This window comes from Trifolium pratense, linkage group LG6 (assembly GCF_020283565.1).
Source record: "Trifolium pratense cultivar HEN17-A07 linkage group LG6, ARS_RC_1.1, whole genome shotgun sequence".
Lineage (NCBI taxonomy): Eukaryota > Viridiplantae > Streptophyta > Magnoliopsida > Fabales > Fabaceae > Trifolium > Trifolium pratense.
Window position 1 is genome coordinate 21,256,137 of NC_060064.1, and position 18,820 is coordinate 21,274,956.

At 33.3% G+C, this 18,820-nt stretch overlaps 2 protein-coding genes across 2 annotated transcripts; both read left to right on the forward strand.

The window, feature by feature from the left end:
* Nucleotides 1-5,074: 5,074 nt before the first annotated feature.
* On the forward strand, nucleotides 5,075-7,400 carry LOC123891551 (50S ribosomal protein L5, chloroplastic-like). The gene is made up of 3 exons (XM_045941430.1): nucleotides 5,075-5,440; nucleotides 5,750-5,950; nucleotides 6,870-7,400. The coding sequence occupies exons 1-3, from the start codon at nucleotides 5,171-5,173 to the stop codon at nucleotides 7,215-7,217; spliced, it is 819 nt and encodes a 272-aa protein (XP_045797386.1). The 5' UTR covers nucleotides 5,075-5,170; the 3' UTR covers nucleotides 7,218-7,400.
* A 2,767-nt stretch (nucleotides 7,401-10,167) lies between these two features.
* Nucleotides 10,168-18,357, forward strand: LOC123890543 (CAAX prenyl protease 1 homolog). The gene is made up of 14 exons (XM_045940180.1): nucleotides 10,168-10,308; nucleotides 11,785-11,932; nucleotides 12,089-12,173; nucleotides 12,257-12,352; nucleotides 13,024-13,089; nucleotides 13,252-13,350; nucleotides 13,561-13,674; nucleotides 14,802-14,912; nucleotides 15,058-15,120; nucleotides 16,000-16,092; nucleotides 16,545-16,658; nucleotides 17,687-17,758; nucleotides 17,849-17,914; nucleotides 18,018-18,357. The coding sequence occupies exons 1-14, from the start codon at nucleotides 10,278-10,280 to the stop codon at nucleotides 18,129-18,131; spliced, it is 1,272 nt and encodes a 423-aa protein (XP_045796136.1). The 5' UTR covers nucleotides 10,168-10,277; the 3' UTR covers nucleotides 18,132-18,357.
* Nucleotides 18,358-18,820: the final 463 nt, after the last annotated feature.

Here is an 18,820-nt window from a genome sequence, read left to right on the forward strand (position 1 = left end):
CCTCTCCTTAATATAAAAAGGTGTTCACTTTTTAGATATATTGAAAACTTGATGTATTTTGTCAGTAATATAGTCTAGATAAATTAATTTTTAAATGCATCTACAAAGTAAATTTTCTTTTATATTAAGGATTAGAAGAGTGATAATTAGATTATATGATATGACCAATTATATGATAATGTTAATGCGGTGTACAAACTACTTCCTCCATTCAAAAATGCAAGTCACTTTGACATCCACTTTAATCACTTATTTATCATTTAAATCTTTATATTTTAATAATTTACTATCAAATGGTCCCTAATTTCATTCACTTATCATCAATTTAGTTATGATATATTCTCAAAGAAGACTAATATACTAGTAAACTTGATATTATCAGACATCTTTTTCAAAATATAAACTCCCTTTATTCTTTTTTATCGGTAATTTAGATTATCGACTTATGGTACACTATTTACATAATCTACTTTGACTATAAATTTTTATTAATATATAAAGAATTTAAAGATGGTAAGCAGAAAGTGTAAAAAAAGGTTAAACATACAACCAATCAAAATTCTTAATTTTGACACATCATATTATTGATTTTTAAATAATTTATTTAAATTAAAAAATATATGTAACTGCTTTACTTAAAAAATGTTTGGCTTAAATGCAGTTTTACCCCCTATCTTGAATAAATCGGAATTTTACCCCCTATTTTACTAAAACGGTAATTAATCTCTCTATGTAACTCCAAATTTAGTGGAGTTTGATTATGTGGAAAGATAACTCGATTACGATCATTTTGGTACCAGTTTGGTGAATTGTTGATTAAAATTGAGTTATGTGCGAAGCTTTGAAGTTGGCTGAGAGGTAAATTGGTACCTCAATTTTGGTAACTCATTTTTTATCAATAATTCACCAAATTGGTACCAAAATGACCGTAATCGAGTTAACTTTCCACATAATCAAACTCCACTAAGTTTGGAGTTACAAAGAGGGATTAATTACCGTTTTAGTGAAATAGGAGGATAAAATTCTGATTTATTCAAAATAGGGGGTAAAACTGCGTTTAAACCAAAACTTTTTTATAGTTTTTTTTTTTGACTAAAAATAAAGGATATTCATTCATTCAAACTGATAGAGTACATCGATGTAGGGGTGTGCATGGTTTAAAAACCACACCACACCAAACCATATTTATGGTTTTGGTTTATATCCAAAACCATTTTAATGAAAAATTGGTTATTTTGCAAAACTAATTTGGATATGGTTTATAATTGGTTCGGAACCAATTTATAACCGGTTTATAATAAAAAATAGGTTACTTATTTATAACCGATTCATCTTAAATTTTATTTTATTTTTTATTTTTTTTTAAAAATGCATTATTATAACTTTTAATTCCTATATATTTAAACTTTTTTTTTTACAATAATTAAGCCAATATTTTTTTTTGTTTAATTGATTAAAAGAACATATTTAATAATTATTGTTTATAGAAAAAACATAATTTTTCTTTAATTTTATGAATTATTGGTTTATAATGAATTCATAAGAGTTTTTTTTCTAAGCCCAACATATTTCAAACTAAGCCCAAAAAAACAGATTTTTTTAAGCCCAAAATAATTAAAATATAGATTTTTTTTTAAAAAAAAATCATCAAAAATCTGTTTTTTATAATTATTTTTAAAATAAATAAATTTTGTTAAATAAAAAATAATTAAATATTAAAGGGTGGGTGACGGTGGCCGGCCGCCGGAGCGCCGCCGCCAACCACCGCACCGGCCGCCGGAGCGACGCCGTCAACCACCGTACCGGTTGCCGGTCGCCGCCGGAAAATCGCCGTCCACCACCGTCCGCCGCCGGAGCTCCGCCATGCCGGCCGCCAGTGGTCCGGCGTTGACCGCCGCGTTGACCAATTCCTCCACCACCTTATTAATTATTTATTTATTAAATTATATAATTAATTGAATTTGGAAATTTTTTTTTTTTTTTAAAAAAAAATCTATTGGGCTTTTTTCTTATTGGGCCTCAATTTAAAAACCAATTTTAAACCAATTATAAAAAATTGGATAGGGTTTAGAATTGGTTTTTTTGTATTGGATTGGTTTGGTTTTTTTAAAAATGGATTTGGTTATTAATTTTGGATATGGTTTGGTTAATGATTTGGTTAAGGTTACTTGGATTTTTTGCACACCCCTACATCGATGTAATACAAATTCAAATTTGCTAAAAACAAAAAGGATGAATCTGCAAACAAACTCACAGCAGCCATGTTAATAGCATAAAACGGCAAATTACATAAGCCTACATATATGACTATATTGAAGTGTCTGGAATGTCCATGCCCCCAGATCTGCAGCGTTGATGACACAAAAGTCGACATTGGATAGATTTGTACTTGATCGAATCTAATCGTTGAACCTGAAACAAATAAACATCGCACAAAGACGGGAAAACAAAATACACCGCACAGAGACGGCACACCAGAATACACCGCACAAGGACGGGATAACAAATAACACAAAACCAAACAAATATGTGAAAAATCACACTTATTTAATAACGAGATAGAAAAAACAATTTGGAGGGGTGATTTTAGGTCAAGATTTGACCTGAAATCACCCCTCTTTGATAAACTAAGAAGAAAAAAAAAGATGACGGCTAGGGTTAGAACTTCTTTTCTATAGTTATCATCTTATTTTGCGTAATTGTTGCTACTTGGTACCATTCCAAACACTTTTTCATGCTCCTCTTGCATCTTCTGTGCAACACTGCAACCCCTTTCATATATGCTACCCGTGGAAGTGTCACCACGTCAACCAAACTCCCCTCCCCTCTCCTTTTTTTTTTATCTCTTCTCCTCCTGAATGGTTGTAGGGTTCTCATCTTCCCCTATCCCAGATTGCTTATAAAAGAGAACAATTTCAAATTCATTGGTGTGAAGAATAAATAGAGAGAAGCATAACAAGTGTTTCAGTGGCGGCCGGAAATCGGGGTGGTATATATGAAATTAGCGGATGGATGAAGATGCAAATAATTAGTAATAAGTAAAAACAAAATGGGATAGGTAGCTCAACTGGTTAAGCTAATTAAGCTAATGATTAAGGAGTTTGGGGTACAAGGTTCAAGTTCTGACAAGGACAAAAACTAAATATGGAGACCGAAGGATTGCAACATTTGTTTTGGAATGTAAGGGTAGCAGCTTTAATGCAGAATGGATTGAGGCAAGCAGTTGGCATATAGGGATAAATAAATTTTTAAATATTTTTAATTAAAATAGTGACATGGCATCAAGGAGGGGTGGTTTTAGGGTCAATTCTTGACCCAAAATCACCCCTCATAATTGTTTTTCTTTTTCTTCTTTATTTAAATAAGTGATCTTCACATTGATCAAATTTTTCTTTTTTGTGATTTCGCCGTCTGAGTGTGGCGTTGTGTTTTTCGTCGTCTTGTGCGACGTTTTTGTTGTCCCGTGTGCGGTGTTCATTTGATTTCTATTGAGAAGATCGGCTTCAGTCAATTACAGATTCAACCAATGATTTGAGCTTCAACGCTGCAGATCCGGAGGCATGGATACTTCGGTGACTTTAACTTTATCATATTATTTGTTGTAGGCATTTTGCCGTTGTATGCTATTAACTCGGATGCTGTGAGTTTTGTTCACAGATTCATCCTTTACGTTTTTAGCGATGTTGATTATGTGGTTGTATTTGATGTAATCTATCAATTTGAATGAATGAATATCATTTTGTTATTGTCAAAAAAAAAAAAAATAGTGACATGGCAAAATGGTGAGATTTTATTGGATGTCCGTGTAAACATGCATTACGGCGTCTGTTACACATTCTTTAGGGTTTGTTTGGTTCGAAATAGATAAAAGGGAGGGTAGGTGAGAGAATATTATTAATAAAGCATAATTTTGGTAGAAAACTCTCAAATACCTCAAATATTATATTTTTTGTAGAAACTCTCTCAAACCCTATGGGTCTACAAAAATTATTTGAGATATTTGAGAGTTTGTAAAAAAAAAAAGTATATTTGAGTAGGGGTGTACGCGGGTTGGGTTGGGCTGAATTTGGCCTAATCTGTTACCCAACCCGTGCAGTATTCAATGGATTTGGTTCATCATCAAACCCGCACTTACACTATCAAATTCGAACCGAACCAACTCGGTTCGCGGGTTGCTCATAATCTTAAAAATAATTTTTTGATAGAAAAAAATACATTTTCTAAAATCTTCTAAAAAATCTATAATACAACTTAACGACACATTTCTAACACTTAAATTGAACAAAACAACCTCAGTTAAGTTCAAATAAAAATTCATCCTTAATCATAACACTTAATAAACTAAACAAGAGTAACAAATTTTCAAAAAACACATCATTTCCATGACCAAGTTGGGTATACAGGTAGACAAGTTCAAAAACTCAAATCCAATACATGAACCAATTGCTTGTGGGTATGGTGGGGTTGAGCCGAATTCTACCCACAAATGAACGGGTTCGGGTAAATAATGGGTTGGATAGAATTGGGTCGGCGGGTTCGCGGATTGACCCGCACCCATGAACACCCCTATATTTGAGAGAGTTTTAAAAATATATATATAATATTCGAGAGAGTTTCTACCAACAAAATAAATAATATTTGACCAATCGTTAGTTGGTTAAATGGTGATTGGTGCTGAACTTGGTAGGGAGGACCGCGGTTCGATCCCCCACAACTGCGATCGGGAGGGGGCTGGAACCACTTGATGCCAGAACTGACCCCTGAACCAGATTCAACTGGTGGTGAAAAGCCGGAAAAAAAATAATAATATTTGAGATATTTAAAAGTTTCTACCAAAATTACCCTTTATTAAATATATTATCTCACTTTCATTTCCCTCCATCTATTTCGAATCAAACAATATATATAATATTGTTCAATTTATATCGACGAATATTTTCAAAACATAAAATTTTAATAATTTTTTATAATAAATAATTAAAGATATTAATTTGTGCCCCGATAAAAAACCAGAAGTACCAGTAAAAAGTAACGGATGAAGTATAAAATAGCAAATTTATGGTATACTGTTCGAAACAAGGGCACTTTGTGACACAGCACTCTAATCCATTTGTCTCCAAAAACGCTATCCATATTACCACTGACACTGAGCATTGCTTAATCCACAACAATGGCCACAACTCCTTCTCTTCTACACTCATCTGGTTCTTCTTTTCTCCCTCAATTTCGAACTTTTCCAACCCAATTTTCTTCTTCTTCATTGTTCTCTCATGGAAGTAGCAGGCATCGAAGTTCAGTGGTGTCCGTCAAAGCCATAGCTTCTGGGGCTGTATTGGTAGAGAAGTCTGAAGCAGAGCAGGTTTATAGGCTCAAAACTACCTACAATGAGAAAATTGTTCCTTTGCTCATCGAAGAATTCTCTTACACTAACATTCATCAGGTTTTTGTCAAATTTAGACTCTTTTTTGTAATGGAAATTCCTTGCAGTTGTTTGATTTTGCGTTTTTGTTGGGTTTGTCAGTGAAAGTTTAAGTCTTTTTTGGTTTTTGTTTGATGGGGTTTTGCAATTTTGGTACCATTTGATGGGGAAAATGTTATGGAGTCATGGATTATTTTTTTGGGTTGATGGGGTTTTTCAATTTTGATATTCAAAGTAAAAATTGTATTTTTTTTTGGGGGGGGTATGATATATAAGATGCTTTGTTGATCAAATTTTGCAATGGTGGATAATGTTTTCCCCTCTTTTCAGGTTCCTAAAGTTAATAAGATTGTGGTAAACTGTGGTATTGGAGAAGCTGCACAAAATGCAAAAGGTTTGGATGCAGCAATTAATGATCTAGCACTGATCACTGGACAGAGACCTGTTAAGACTCGGGCGAGGAATTCTGTTGCCACCTTTAAGATCAGGGAAGGTCAACCACTTGGGATTGCTGTGACACTCAGAGGAAAAGTGAGCATTTAGTATTCAATTGATATTGCTTGGTGAATATATTTTTTTGGCATGAATGAAATGATTATTTAGTTGAATTGCTTGACCTTTTCTCACTGTTGATTATATTTAGAACAATGTCGGTATCATGAAAAAGACGAGTGAGCATCCAAAGATAGTTGAATGAGGGATCACATGATCGTGGAAGTTTTCATTTCTTTATTAAGGGATATTTATCCGGTCTTGTAAGGTAGTACCTGGTAGTAGTTTTGAATGTTGGTAATGTATCACAGCTTAACTATAGAACTTGAGTAGTTAAATAATCTTTTACAAGCACGCAGATCCATATTTATCTTTGCGATAAAAAAACCAAGAACAAAGCCACTGGGTTTGATACAGTGGTGAGGGGTTTGGGTAGTATGCTATGCTAGAGGTTCTGGGTTTGATCCTTAGCTCCATTGTAAACTAAAAAAAATAAAAAAAATAAGAACAGGTATTTGGGCTGTGAGTATTCTCTGTTGACATAATATACTGAACGAGACGATTTTTATGGAATTTACTGAATGCGACTATTTATGGAGTTTCCACGGTGTCAAAAAAACCGATTATATGTGGCAATGTATTTGAATCTGGTATCAATTTGTTAAGTACATTACAGTTCTCCATTGAGTACCAAATTATAGTATTTTACTTTAGGCTGAAATTCTAACACAAGATTTTAAATAGCAGTTGTGGTTTCTTTGGTATACTTGTTATTGCAGAAAATTGAGATCGAATATGGTTGTGGAAACATCACATGAAAAACCTCGATGTTGCGGCTACAACTGCACTCGTAGACCGTTTTTTAAAACCATACTAACATATTCTACATTCTTTATAATGATGCGTTTATTGTGTTTATATAGTTGAAATCTAATACCTATTGTATGATTTTTGATAGATAATGTACTCATTCCTAGACCGCGTTATCAACTTAGGGCTTCCTAGGACAAGAGATTTTCAAGGTTTGAATATCAGCAGCTTTGATGGGAATGGGAATTTCAACATTGGTATTAAGGACCAAACTGTGTTCCCAGAGCTGAAATCTGGTTTTGGTACACCTAGAGGAATGGATGTCTGCATCTCAACAACTGCTAAAACTGATCAAGAAGGACAAAAATTATTGGCTCTCATGGGTATGCCCTTCAGAGAGGGAGTTGAGAATACCCAAATAGTTCGCAAAAAGAAGTTGAAGTCTCATCATTTTGATGCAAAATCAAAGGGTAGAGGAGATAGAGCAAGGAAGTAAAAATATTTTTATGCATGTAAATTCAGAGGGATAATGATAATGAACTAAGGTTATTAACAGAAGAGAGATGTAGCCCTTGTTTCATTCAGATGTAATGTAATGTAATATTATTGATTTTTTTTTTTTTAAGAGATATGGATGTTTTCATATTGCCATGTTATTACAAAGGTTGTATTATGGTCATGCAGATAATGCTTGCTTACTGATTTCCATTTATTTCTAAATTATTTGGCTTAGTGGACTACCAATATTTTGGGTTAATTTCTATTCATTGTTCTACAATTTACATTCTTGAGTCTTGACTACTCATATTTGAACTCAAATCTTATGTCAATACCTGTAAGCATATCGCGTTAATCGTAAAGGTATTTAGACTGAGAAATCTTTGTTTTCTCTATGAATAATTATAGTGTTGCAATGTAAGAATCGACAACATGACTCTTCCCTAGAAAAAGAAAATCAATTTAAGTCTAGTAAAAATAAAATCGATTTAAGTAAAGGATTGTCTCGGGTCAATCATATATACTTATTTTCAATCTATTTTACAAAACAAGAAAGCCAACACATGAAGCTTAAAAACTCAAATGAAAAGGGATATATATACAACAAGAAAGTTTCTTTGCAGCTGACGAACTTAATTTTTCATTTGCTTCAAACTGATAACAGTAAAGACAATTTATTTGTTCCAGTTTTTCACAGTCTGAAACAGAATTCTCTTTATGGATAGCTTCTCCTTTTCAGTCAATCAACTTCTTCTACATTCTCCTTATCAATTTGGCCGCGGACAAAGAAGTTACAGTAGTGCATAAATCTGATCGGGTAGATGGTCTGCTAAATTGGCAGTGGCAACAAATTCTATCCGGCTAAGAAGAAATATGTGTGTCGATTTTGGCTGATGAGCAGACTACAATGCAGATTTTCTGTCTGCTCAATACATTTCACTCTACTATCCATATACTCTAATATGGGATACGGCAGTGCCATTGAAAATCAGTGGTTGTCTTTGTCTAGGTTTATCTGCAGGGAGGGAGGGAAGGAACAATAATTTGGTCTTCTCAAATAGTTAGACGAATCCCCTTTGGTGCTAACTGTGTATACTGATGTGGGGGGCTAGTGCTTGTTCCTATTAGTAGCTGGCATGCATTTTACACTGTCACTTTGGAGAAATTCTGCAATTGGTTTTGGTTTTTGAGATATGCACAAACAGTTTATAAGTTGGTGAAGTGTGGTATCAGTTCGTCCTAGGGAGAACTCGAGTTCGATTCTTAGTGGGAATAATTCTTGGCCAGACTTTACTTATTTTATAGCCGAACTTTGAATTATTAGGTCCTCTTCCCTAAAAATCAGAGGGTTAAAAACCAAAAGAAACCAAATTTTTTTCTTTCTTGAACTGTGACACTATGTATTCGCCCTAAAATTTTATTACGAAAAAAATGATATAAAAATTAATATCCTTCTTTAAATACAATTGCACAATTCTTAATTTTTTTCTTAACTTTTTCTGCTTTATTCTAAATTTTATAGTATATATTTTTGAAAAGCAATTATTTAAAAGAAAAAGATAATTTTAAAAGCAATTATTATATAATTGTTTTTTTTTGTACATATAATTGTTTTGATTTTATAAAGAAATTAAACTCTAAATACAATATATTAATATATTTATTAGGATTTAAAGATATGGACCGTTAATGTAAAACAGTTTTACACGAATATTGAATAAAAATTCATTAATTTGTCACATCATCCCACTCTTGTATATGCAGGATTGGGATTCAAACTCGAGATCTTTCACTTATTCATCTCAAGAGGTGAATTTCTAACTATTATACTACTTGATAAAAAAAATTAACAATGAGGTTAAAGTTAACATAACATTATTTATTAAAAAGGGCATAATGATTCATTTACTATGTTTTTAAGAGGAGAGAAGAAACAAGAATCCAAGAAAGTATTTTTCACTCAAAACTATTTCACCATGACAACTAATTAAATTGCATCGGCTTATTTTTCTCGGGAATTAAATTTCTCTTCTTTTATGCATTGGCAAATTTAGGATGCTCCTTAGAGAATGAAATTATCTTTTTTAATGAGTGTCCAAGTCATATTAGGAATTTACTTGCTGCTGATTGTATGGATTTTCATCTCCTAGATTAATCCTGCTGTAATCTTTTTTTGTTTGGGCTTAGGCCCTCATCATTATCAAAAAAAAATAAAATAAATAAATTTTTCTTCTTTTATTTCCTCTATTTTCTTCATCAACCCAACAAATTACATGTTTGATCTTTTATGTTTATTTTAAATTTTAGGTTTAAATATGCAAAAGGTCCCTGCACTTACGGGTCATTTGAGTTTTAGTCCCTGCATTTCAAAATCCTTTCATTTTGTCAGTGCACTTTCATTTTACTTTAAAAATGGTCACTGAATCCATTTTTTGTTGAAGTGGCACATTTTTTTATGATGTGTAAATTTTATTTGACTTTTAAAAAATTACTTATTTAAGGGTATTTTGATCGATTCACTGCAAAAATTAAATGAGTCATCAACTCTAAAGTCCAGTAAACAGTGCAGATCAGCAAAAATGTGTCACTTCAACAAAAAAAAATGTTTGGGGACCATTTTTAAAGTAAAATGAAAGTGCGGTGGCAAAATGAAATATTTTTAAAATGCAGGGACTAAAACTCAAATGACTCGTAAGTGCAGCGACCTTTTGCATATTTAACCCTAAATTTTAATTTGATTTCTTACGTTTAAAAGATTTCAAATTAATACTTTTAGTTAAATTTCGGTTTAAATTATCCTCATGACTAATAGTGTTGAATACATGGACTGTCCAAGAGTGCTCCACGTAAAAGTTTTAGACGAAATTAATTCAAAATTTAACGAATAAATTAACTTCAAATTTTTAATATAAAAAGGACCAAATATTAAATTAATTATATCCATCCATCATCTTTTATATATATAAGTGACTTGTCTCTGAAAAATTGTAATTTGCGATTTCTCACTCTCTCGGTTTCGTGCTTAGCTAAGGTTGGTTCATCACCGACTCTGTCAGCCATGGCGTTTCCCTACATGGAAGCTGTTGTTGGTAATAACCTTCATTTCATTCTTTTATTTCTTTCCTTTTCTTTTCCCACTTTTCAATTCATTTCATTCTATTAGCCAACAAAGTTTCTCTTTTTCTATGAAATATAACGTTTTGCTATGACTTTAGGGTTTAGCTAGCTTCTTAATTCTGGGTTCTTCATCAAATTTCACCCCTTTTATTTGATGTTTGAATTGAAATCAAACTAACATCGAGCAATATGCATTTATGTTTTTGTTATTGTATATGATTGGAGTTTTATTTCAAAATGGAAACCCCTTTGGTTGCCCAAATTTAATACACTGATTGTCTTTTCTTAATAGTTAATTAAGTATAAATTGAAATGAAGAAACCTAAAGTTGGAAATAGGGTTTTTAAATTGAAAAATCTGTTGCGGTGGCTGTTGCCAATGAGAGCTATAAATTATGTCATTTTCTCAAATTATTATTGGTGTTGATGAGTCAATATCTGTGTTGTGTCTAGTGTCTGTGTCTTTGCTTTAGATCGAGAGATTTTGATTAAGAACTATGGAACCAAATTATCAGTAGGGATTTGGATTTAAATGTTCCATCCTTATAGATGGTTTTTCTTGATAGCTGAATTCACCTTATCGAAAAGGTGTTGGTGGTTGTTGTTTTTTATGCTTAAGGGTATGTTTGGATGGAGGATTTTGGGGAAAAGGTGAGGGCTATAAAATGTTTTCAAAATTAAAGGGCGATTGAAATATTATATGATCATCTATCAAGTTATTCTTTTACTTTTTAAAATCTCAAATATATACTAAAATATAGACTTTGCCCTCCAAAACCCTCTAAAACCCTCCATCCAAACATTACTTAAGTCTTCATGGTCATCGGGCTAAATTTATTAGTTGCATGGTCTTGTGCAGTTTATTTATTGGGATTTTTAATTAATAGCTAGTTTGACCCCTCCAATGAAATGCTGGGTTTGGTTGTATGAACAAATCCATGAGCAGTCTTTATTCGATGGATGGATGCGGAACATATTTGGCTATGCTTCAATGTTCCATAGCAGTTTTCTTGTGGTAATTTTGTAAGTTATGGCAATAATAATCTGTTGTAAAACATGTATGCAATAGACAAGAATTTTATTGTGGGTTGATATTATATAGAAAACTATAGGCTTACACCAACAGGCAAAAGTGAAACGGATAATATGAATATTACAAAGAGCAGCTGCTCAAATCTTAAAGCCCGACTGTAAATGTAATGCATCTTAATGCTTGCTGTTGCAGAGATTCACTGGATCCTACAACCAATCCGTCTCTTCTCTTCTATCCAGTTTCAGCACTATTCTTATTTTGAAGTATTTGTTGTTTGTTGTGTCATTGATTTGACTGAGTTTTGACTCCAATGTTGTTTTCTTTCATGTACTCCTTTTTTAGTTTTCCACAGGTGAAATATTGAAAATAAAATATAGGATTTAACTGTTTCCTGTTTTATTCTAATCCCTTTTCAGGGTTTATGATATTGATGTACATTTTTGAATCTTACTTGGATTTGCGACAACACGCGGCACACAAACTTCCTACTCTTCCAAAGTCTTTAGAAGGAGTAATAAGCCAAGAGAAATTTGAGAAATCTAGAGCCTATAGTCTTGATAAGAGGTTTGTTCTTTGTTGCATATGAATTTCTTTCATTGGATGATGGTAGCATATTGTAATCTGAAAGTGGCTTCTAGGAATTTTCTGACAATTGAAAATTTCTGTTACTGTCTTTCTTATTAGCAGTCGTACACATGACCATTTCTGTATTTTTTTCAGCCACTTCCATTTTGTTCACGCATTTGTGACAATCGTGACAGACGCTACGATGTTGTACTTTAAAGTATTGCCCTGGTTTTGGAAGGTAAGGATTTGGTGCAGTGTTTATGAAGTATGAACTCATATGTTCCCAATGTAAAATTGCTATTTGATGTTTATTGATTGCAGAAATCAGAAGGTTTAGTGACACTAGCCGGTCTCAATTCAGAAAATGAAATACTTCATACCCTTGCCTTTTTAGCTGGTTTGATGATCTTGTCACAGGTACATGTTTGACATTTCTTATTGTTAGAAACTAAAGTAACTTTGGGTTTGTTAAGATCTATGTTATTGTTATTGAGCTACATTTCCAATATCCAGTTCTGGGCATGAGGGTGGCGTTGAGATCTTAAATCGACTAAAGATATAGTTGAAGTAGCCCATATAGAGCATGACAGTCGTCTCCCCTTAACTTAGCTTTTGGGGTTCAGTTAAGTTTAGCACAAATTCTAAGATGACATCAAAGCCTATTTAAATTTGTTATTTGACCACCCACTTTTGTTGATGCCCTAGATGTCTAGCATAAGTGAGAGTGTTGAGATCTCTGATTCTGGACCACCACAATTATCCATGCTCCTGATATCCAATCTTAGGTGTGATCTGGTGTCTTTTGATAATTTGATCCCACGTCGGATAGCGATATAGTTTAAGTAGTTGTAACTTGTTATAAAGCATGAGCATTTTTGACCCCTTGAGTTAGCTTTTATGCCTAACTCAAAATCTAAGAGGATCTATAATATATAATGGAGATTACCTGTTTTACTGCATTTTGGTTTCGGAGGATCAGAGGTATATGCTAGTTTTCTGGCGCTTGTGGCAAGTGCATCGGAAATCATTATCAATCTTAACATCTTCATTTCAATGAAATTTATTGTGCTCTTCTATCTTTTGTGCAGACAACTGATTTGCCTTTTTCTCTGTACTCAACTTTTGTGATTGAGGCCCGTCATGGTTTTAATAAGGTTCACATCCTTCCTTCAAATCAGTCATATACCTATTATTTCATCTACCTTTCTTCTTCACTACTTTTGACTTTGATTTGATTTCTCAAATTTTCTGATAAGTTTATCTATTGTAAATTCATATTTCCTTGCATCCTTACATTGTTATCATCTATCCTACAGCAAACACCATGGTTATTCTTCAGAGACATGATAAAAGGAATTTTTCTTTCCATAATAATTGGTCCTCCAATTGTGGCTGCAATCATTGTAATAGTACAGGTAAAATCTTGCACTTTTGAAAATAACTGTCACTTAAAAACTTGCTTTAAATAATCAAATTTGGCTTTCGTAGCTCTTCTTGATTGAGAGTTACATTTGATCGTGATGTTTACTACTTTCTGTTATATACCTTATATGTCTGTATTTCACTTTATTCGCCATCATGGAGTCTCTGTTTTCTCTTTTTAATGTTCATTTGAATTTTTGCAGAAAGGAGGTCCATACTTGGCCATCTATCTTTGGGCCTTCATGTTTGGTCTTTCTCTTGTGATGCTGACCATTTATCCAATTCTAATAGCCCCACTCTTCAATAAGTTCACTCCTGTAAGAATTTCTGGACTTCCAATATTTTTGACAAATTATATATAATATGTATGTATATTTGTTTAATTTGTTATTGAGTTTATTACATTAAGCTCCTTCGAAGTTAGTGCCAATTTACACTCAACCCTCTTTGATTGAATAATTGCACTCACACATTACCATAACATAGACGTTGTTACGAACACTTGGTCATTGAGTGGGATGCCTAATTTAGTCCATCATAAAAAAATACACCAGACAATCTCACTCTCAGCCTCTCATCCATTGCCAAGGGTTTCCGTTTTGTTTAGGTGGGGTTTGTGTTGGCTGGTAGGTTTACCAATTTGGGATCAATGGTCTTGAGTCTTGACTCGTGAGATTGGAGGTTATGGGAAGCTTGTGTTTTGAATTGTGAGATTAGGAATGATACTTATTAGGAGTTTGAGTACTATGACACACTTGGCTTGTGGTAAGGGATCTAGTTTGATTGGAAGGGTGTTTTGATATCCATAAGGAGGGAGTCAAGAACTGGCAGCAGTACTTTGGCTTGATGGCATACAACTCAGTATTGGCAAAGGAAAGACCGCGACCTGCTGGTGTTGATTGGAGTGGGTGTTTGCGATGGAATGCTGGTGCTTGATTCTGAAATTCTGTTTTGTGCTTGTTACTGGGAAACTTTCATCATATATTTGGGTAGATGATGTGGGTCTGGTTCATCTAACAGAGCACATGCCTCTTTGTATCGGAAATTTCTGTGCTGTAGATTGTTGCACGAGATGTCAAAGCAGCTGAGGGAGGGAATTTGGGATAGTGGGTTAGGGAGGTTCTGGGAGATGTTGAATTGAAGGAGGCAGGCCCAGGCAGCAAAAATGAGTGTGAGGGAGGAGTTAGACCTTGACCTGAATGAGGAAGAGGTTGTCTTGGTTTAAAAGATGCATCCTAGAGAGAAGGCACGAGAGTCTTTTACTCTGTTTTATTTATAAAAAAAAAAAAACTTTAAAGAAAAAAGTCACATGAAATTAATAGAGTTGAGTGTAATTTTTGAAACAAAGAGGGTGTAACTGTAATGAGTGCAAACCTCAGGGACATTAATGTATCTGTTGATTTGATTTCTTATCTATTCCCTCATATGGTATTCTGGCAACCAGCTTCCAGATGGTACACTCAGGGAGAAAATTGAGAAACTTGCTTCCTCCCTCAACTTTCCATTGAAGAAGTTGTTTGTTGTTGATGGATCCACAAGATCAAGTCACAGCAATGTAAGGAATATTAAACTCCTGTAAATTTGTATCCAATAGTTACACTTAATGCTATGACATATGATTCATATTTATACTTTAATCTACACTCTTAACTTTAATGTTTATTCTTCTTTGTTTGTCCATTTTTATAAATACTTTGCAGGCCTATATGTATGGATTCTTCAAGAACAAGAGGATTGTGCTTTATGACACACTAGTTCAACAGGTTAGAAAATACTACCTCTAGAGTCTAGACAGTTGTTTCATCTTTCAGACTATTATATTGTGTTTGAGTTTTATGAGAGTTTTATTTTTATGAAGTTCTTGCTCTTTATATTTTTATCCAGCTCTTGCTAATCGAAAAATTCTTGAATGTTTTTTTTTGAATAAACTAAATTAGCCCACCCAAATTGGCACCAGATAGAATCGAACCTCAGACCTCAAGAGGAGCACACTCCCAGGTCCCAAGCCAATACCAATGCACCAACCCAAGTGGGTTGATTCTTTATGAATGTTGTATTGTCCTTCTGCCAAATCTTGTCAGATGAATACGTTTATTTATCACTCCCATTTTGAAGTCTACGCTAGGGTTGGTTTGAAAAATACTTCACTTGAAGCTTATCAATAATTTAAATTTGGTGTCCAAATTTGTTGTTCCATACCTATCTGGAAGTTTACTCTCCTAAATCAATGAATATCACATTAAATGTGAATCACATATAATGCTGTCTTGTCTATTGCTTTCCGATACATATTTATTGATTCTTATATGCAATGCTTCTCTTTAAATATATAAGAGTAGAGCAACCAAAGTATTACCAAGGTAAAATCTAATATAAAATATGGGTTCTTTTCCAGGAAACTATTGCAATTCCATCCTCTTTTGCTATTATCTGTGGCATAAAGGAGTCCTCCTTTGCAATTTTTTTGGATTTCTTTAGGACAAAAAATTAACTATCATAATTTTTCAGTTTATATAAATGTTCAGTAGCATTACAATATATGTTATTCGTTTAGTGTCCATATCAAATGCTCTATGTGAGAGTTGTGGTTATAATAGTTTTATATATGTTTTATCTTTACGTTATCAAATGATGCTATGCAGTGCAAAAATGATGAGGAAATCGTTGCTGTTATTGCTCATGAGCTTGGACACTGGAAGCTCAACCATACTGTGTACACCTTCATCGCTATGCAGGTTTGTGTACTACCATTCCTGAATTGGAAGTGAATACTTGATTGCCTCTGTAATGATCCCACGTGATAAATAATTTGTGCCGTTCACTTTGTGAATCCATGAAGCATGGTATTACCGAGAACAACTCATTACAATTGCATTTGATGAAACTGTAGCCAAGTTATGCTATGAACTTATAAATTCATTGAAAGTCCCTCTGTAGAGCTCTTTTAGAAAACCAAATGTATGCTTCATTTGGGTAATCTTAAAATATCAATTTATTAAAGGATGTTAGTCCCTTCTTTTTTTTCCCTCTGTCAAACACACAGATTTGCTCCAGTTTTCATCATGTCAAGTAGAGTTAATGTTAAAAGGAAAAGGCATTGCAATATTTGACTATGACATTCTGTTTAATCACGTGCTTTGATTTATTGATGTTCGTCTCACCATGTTTTTCTTAAAATCTGATGTAGATTCTTACACTCTTGCAATTTGGAGGATACACGTTAGTGCGAAATTCAACTGATCTGTTCCAAAGTTTTGGGTTTGATACACAACCAGTCCTTATTGGACTCATCCTATTTCAGGTGCTTTTTAACACGTTGATCTTTCCATCGTTATGAAAGGAAAACGTGTTTGCCTGATTTTTATTTCAATATACATCTTGTCATAGCATGACTGAGAAATACTGTCAATTTTTTGTGTTAACATTCGGCTGATTTTTTTTTTTTTGTTGACATGATTTATCTAATGTTTAAGCATACAAAATCTAATGGTGCAAAGAATAAGCTTGTTAAGAAGATGCCTTTTGTTTGTTTGCCCTCCCTTTCATAGCTACTATGAAGTTCAATCTATAGACAGTGTGGCTTAAACATGATGGTTATATTTTTTTAAGCATGCACCCCATGACATAGTCTAGTCCACTGGTATATGAATCTAGAATGATGATTGTGAAAAATTGAAGATGGGGCAGGTCATAGAAACAATAGACAACAGCTTTGACAATAATAATCAGGAAGAGAAGTAGGATAATTTCAATTGGAATGATAATAAGATGGGTTCTAGGATTTAAAAACCCTTACCTTGTTCATGCTAAAGTATGATCTGCAGTTATGGGGATTGAGTGGTCCTAGAGCATCACACGAAAAGACTAAACTCAATCGGTGGATTTGGGGCTATATGGAATATGGCTACACCAAGTTGCAATAAAAAGTAAAAGCAGTATTCTATTCCTTTGTGCAGTTAAAAAAAAAAGTATTCTATTCCTTTGCTTATTTGTTTATTTGTTTGTGGCTTGGAGCTACAAGACACAGACAAGAAAATCAAATAGGACTTGTAATTTTCATGTACATATTTTGATCTTGACTTTTATATTACACTCATATAAGGATTAGAATCTGGTGTGTAATACAAATCTACATAGCCAAATGCTTTATTACAATGTAACTATGAATTCTTGATATTGGGTAGCTTTAATAATAGTTAATAACATAAAACACTAGTTTCATGAAGGACACTAGGAGTGTTTTATTTATGCAGTTTGCAGGAGGCTCTAAATTTAAACCTCCATAATTTTCAAAACCATTAACACTCTTTCCCCTGAATTTATTTGCAGCATACTGTAATCCCACTCCAGCAACTAGTCAGCTTCGGTCTGAACCTTGTGAGCAGATCATTTGAATTTCAGGTTACAATCCTTTGCTTCTTTTCCTTTTCTCCCATGTGTTTGCATTTGCCATCTCCATTTGACTTCATTTATCTGTATCATCCTATGCAGGCTGATGGATTTGCTAAGAAGCTTGGATATTCTACTTCGCTACGAGCTGGTCTTGTGAGACTACAGGTAACATTTCAACATCTATGCCTTGCCTATACTATCATTTTCTTGGTTTGATTTAGTTTGATCCGACTGTATTAACATTACTTACTGTGCGCTGTTCTTTCAGGAGGAGAATCTGTCAGCTATGAATACAGATCCATGGTATTCTGCTTATCACTATTCTCACCCTCCCCTTGTTGAAAGATTGGCTGCACTTGACATACCAGATAAGTCAGACTAGTTCAAGCAACTTATAGATGAAGTGTAGCCAAAATTCATTGTACTGCAACATGCAAATGATTTGAGTGCTATTAATATCTCAACGGTGATATGGATTTTTGTTCTCCAGTTGCTTGTTTCTCACACACCTTATTAGGCTTCATAGGACTATATGCTAATACAATTAGTGACTTTATAATAGGAGTGGTACTATGTTTAAGCTTGTCTTTTAAATCCTCTTACTATACTTAACTCTTGGGGTGTGTGGTTAACCTTGATTGGGTTTTTGAATTTGATATGAAAACTTTTCAATTACAACTCCACAAACATTCATTTGTTTTTTAAGTAACAATTTAAGTTCTTTTAATGTAATTATTTTTAATTAACATTAAATGGATCAATTATTTAAACTCAACAGTTTTTAAAACCAATATAAAATTTGAAATTACTTACTTTATAATAAAATTTGAAGGTTTGATAAAAGCGTAACAATATGTTGGTTTCTTTTTAATTTAAAAAGTTTAAAATTTTATACATTATGTTGTTTATTTTTATAGTGAAAACAATTGTTAAATATGTAAAGTTTATAAGCTGTGCATAAAAGTAATGGTAATGTTGGTTGACCAGCCTCTTAAGCCTTTTGTATGAACGTCCTTCTGGGTGCCGTTACCCTTAAGTTTTATGATTCTATTCATTACTCTTTAAATCTCT

What these genes read in the sequence shown, in the direction of transcription:
- LOC123891551 (XM_045941430.1), top strand. Translation starts at nt 5,171, where the DNA reads ATGGCCACAACTCCTTCTCTTCTACACTCATCTGGTTCTTCTTTTCTC. An exon ending in CTTACACTAACATTCATCAG is followed by an intron (nt 5,441 to 5,749) that starts GTTTTTGTCAAA and finishes CCCTCTTTTCAG; the next exon opens with GTTCCTAAAGTTAATAAGAT. An exon ending in CTGTGACACTCAGAGGAAAA is followed by an intron (nt 5,951 to 6,869) that starts GTGAGCATTTAG and finishes GATTTTTGATAG; the next exon opens with ATAATGTACTCATTCCTAGA.
- LOC123890543 (XM_045940180.1), top strand. Translation starts at nt 10,278, where the DNA reads ATGGCGTTTCCCTACATGGAAGCTGTTGTTG. An exon ending in ATGACACACTAGTTCAACAG is followed by an intron (nt 15,121 to 15,999) that starts GTTAGAAAATAC and finishes GATGCTATGCAG; the next exon opens with TGCAAAAATGATGAGGAAAT. An exon ending in CTGGTCTTGTGAGACTACAG is followed by an intron (nt 17,915 to 18,017) that starts GTAACATTTCAA and finishes CTGTTCTTTCAG; the next exon opens with GAGGAGAATCTGTCAGCTAT.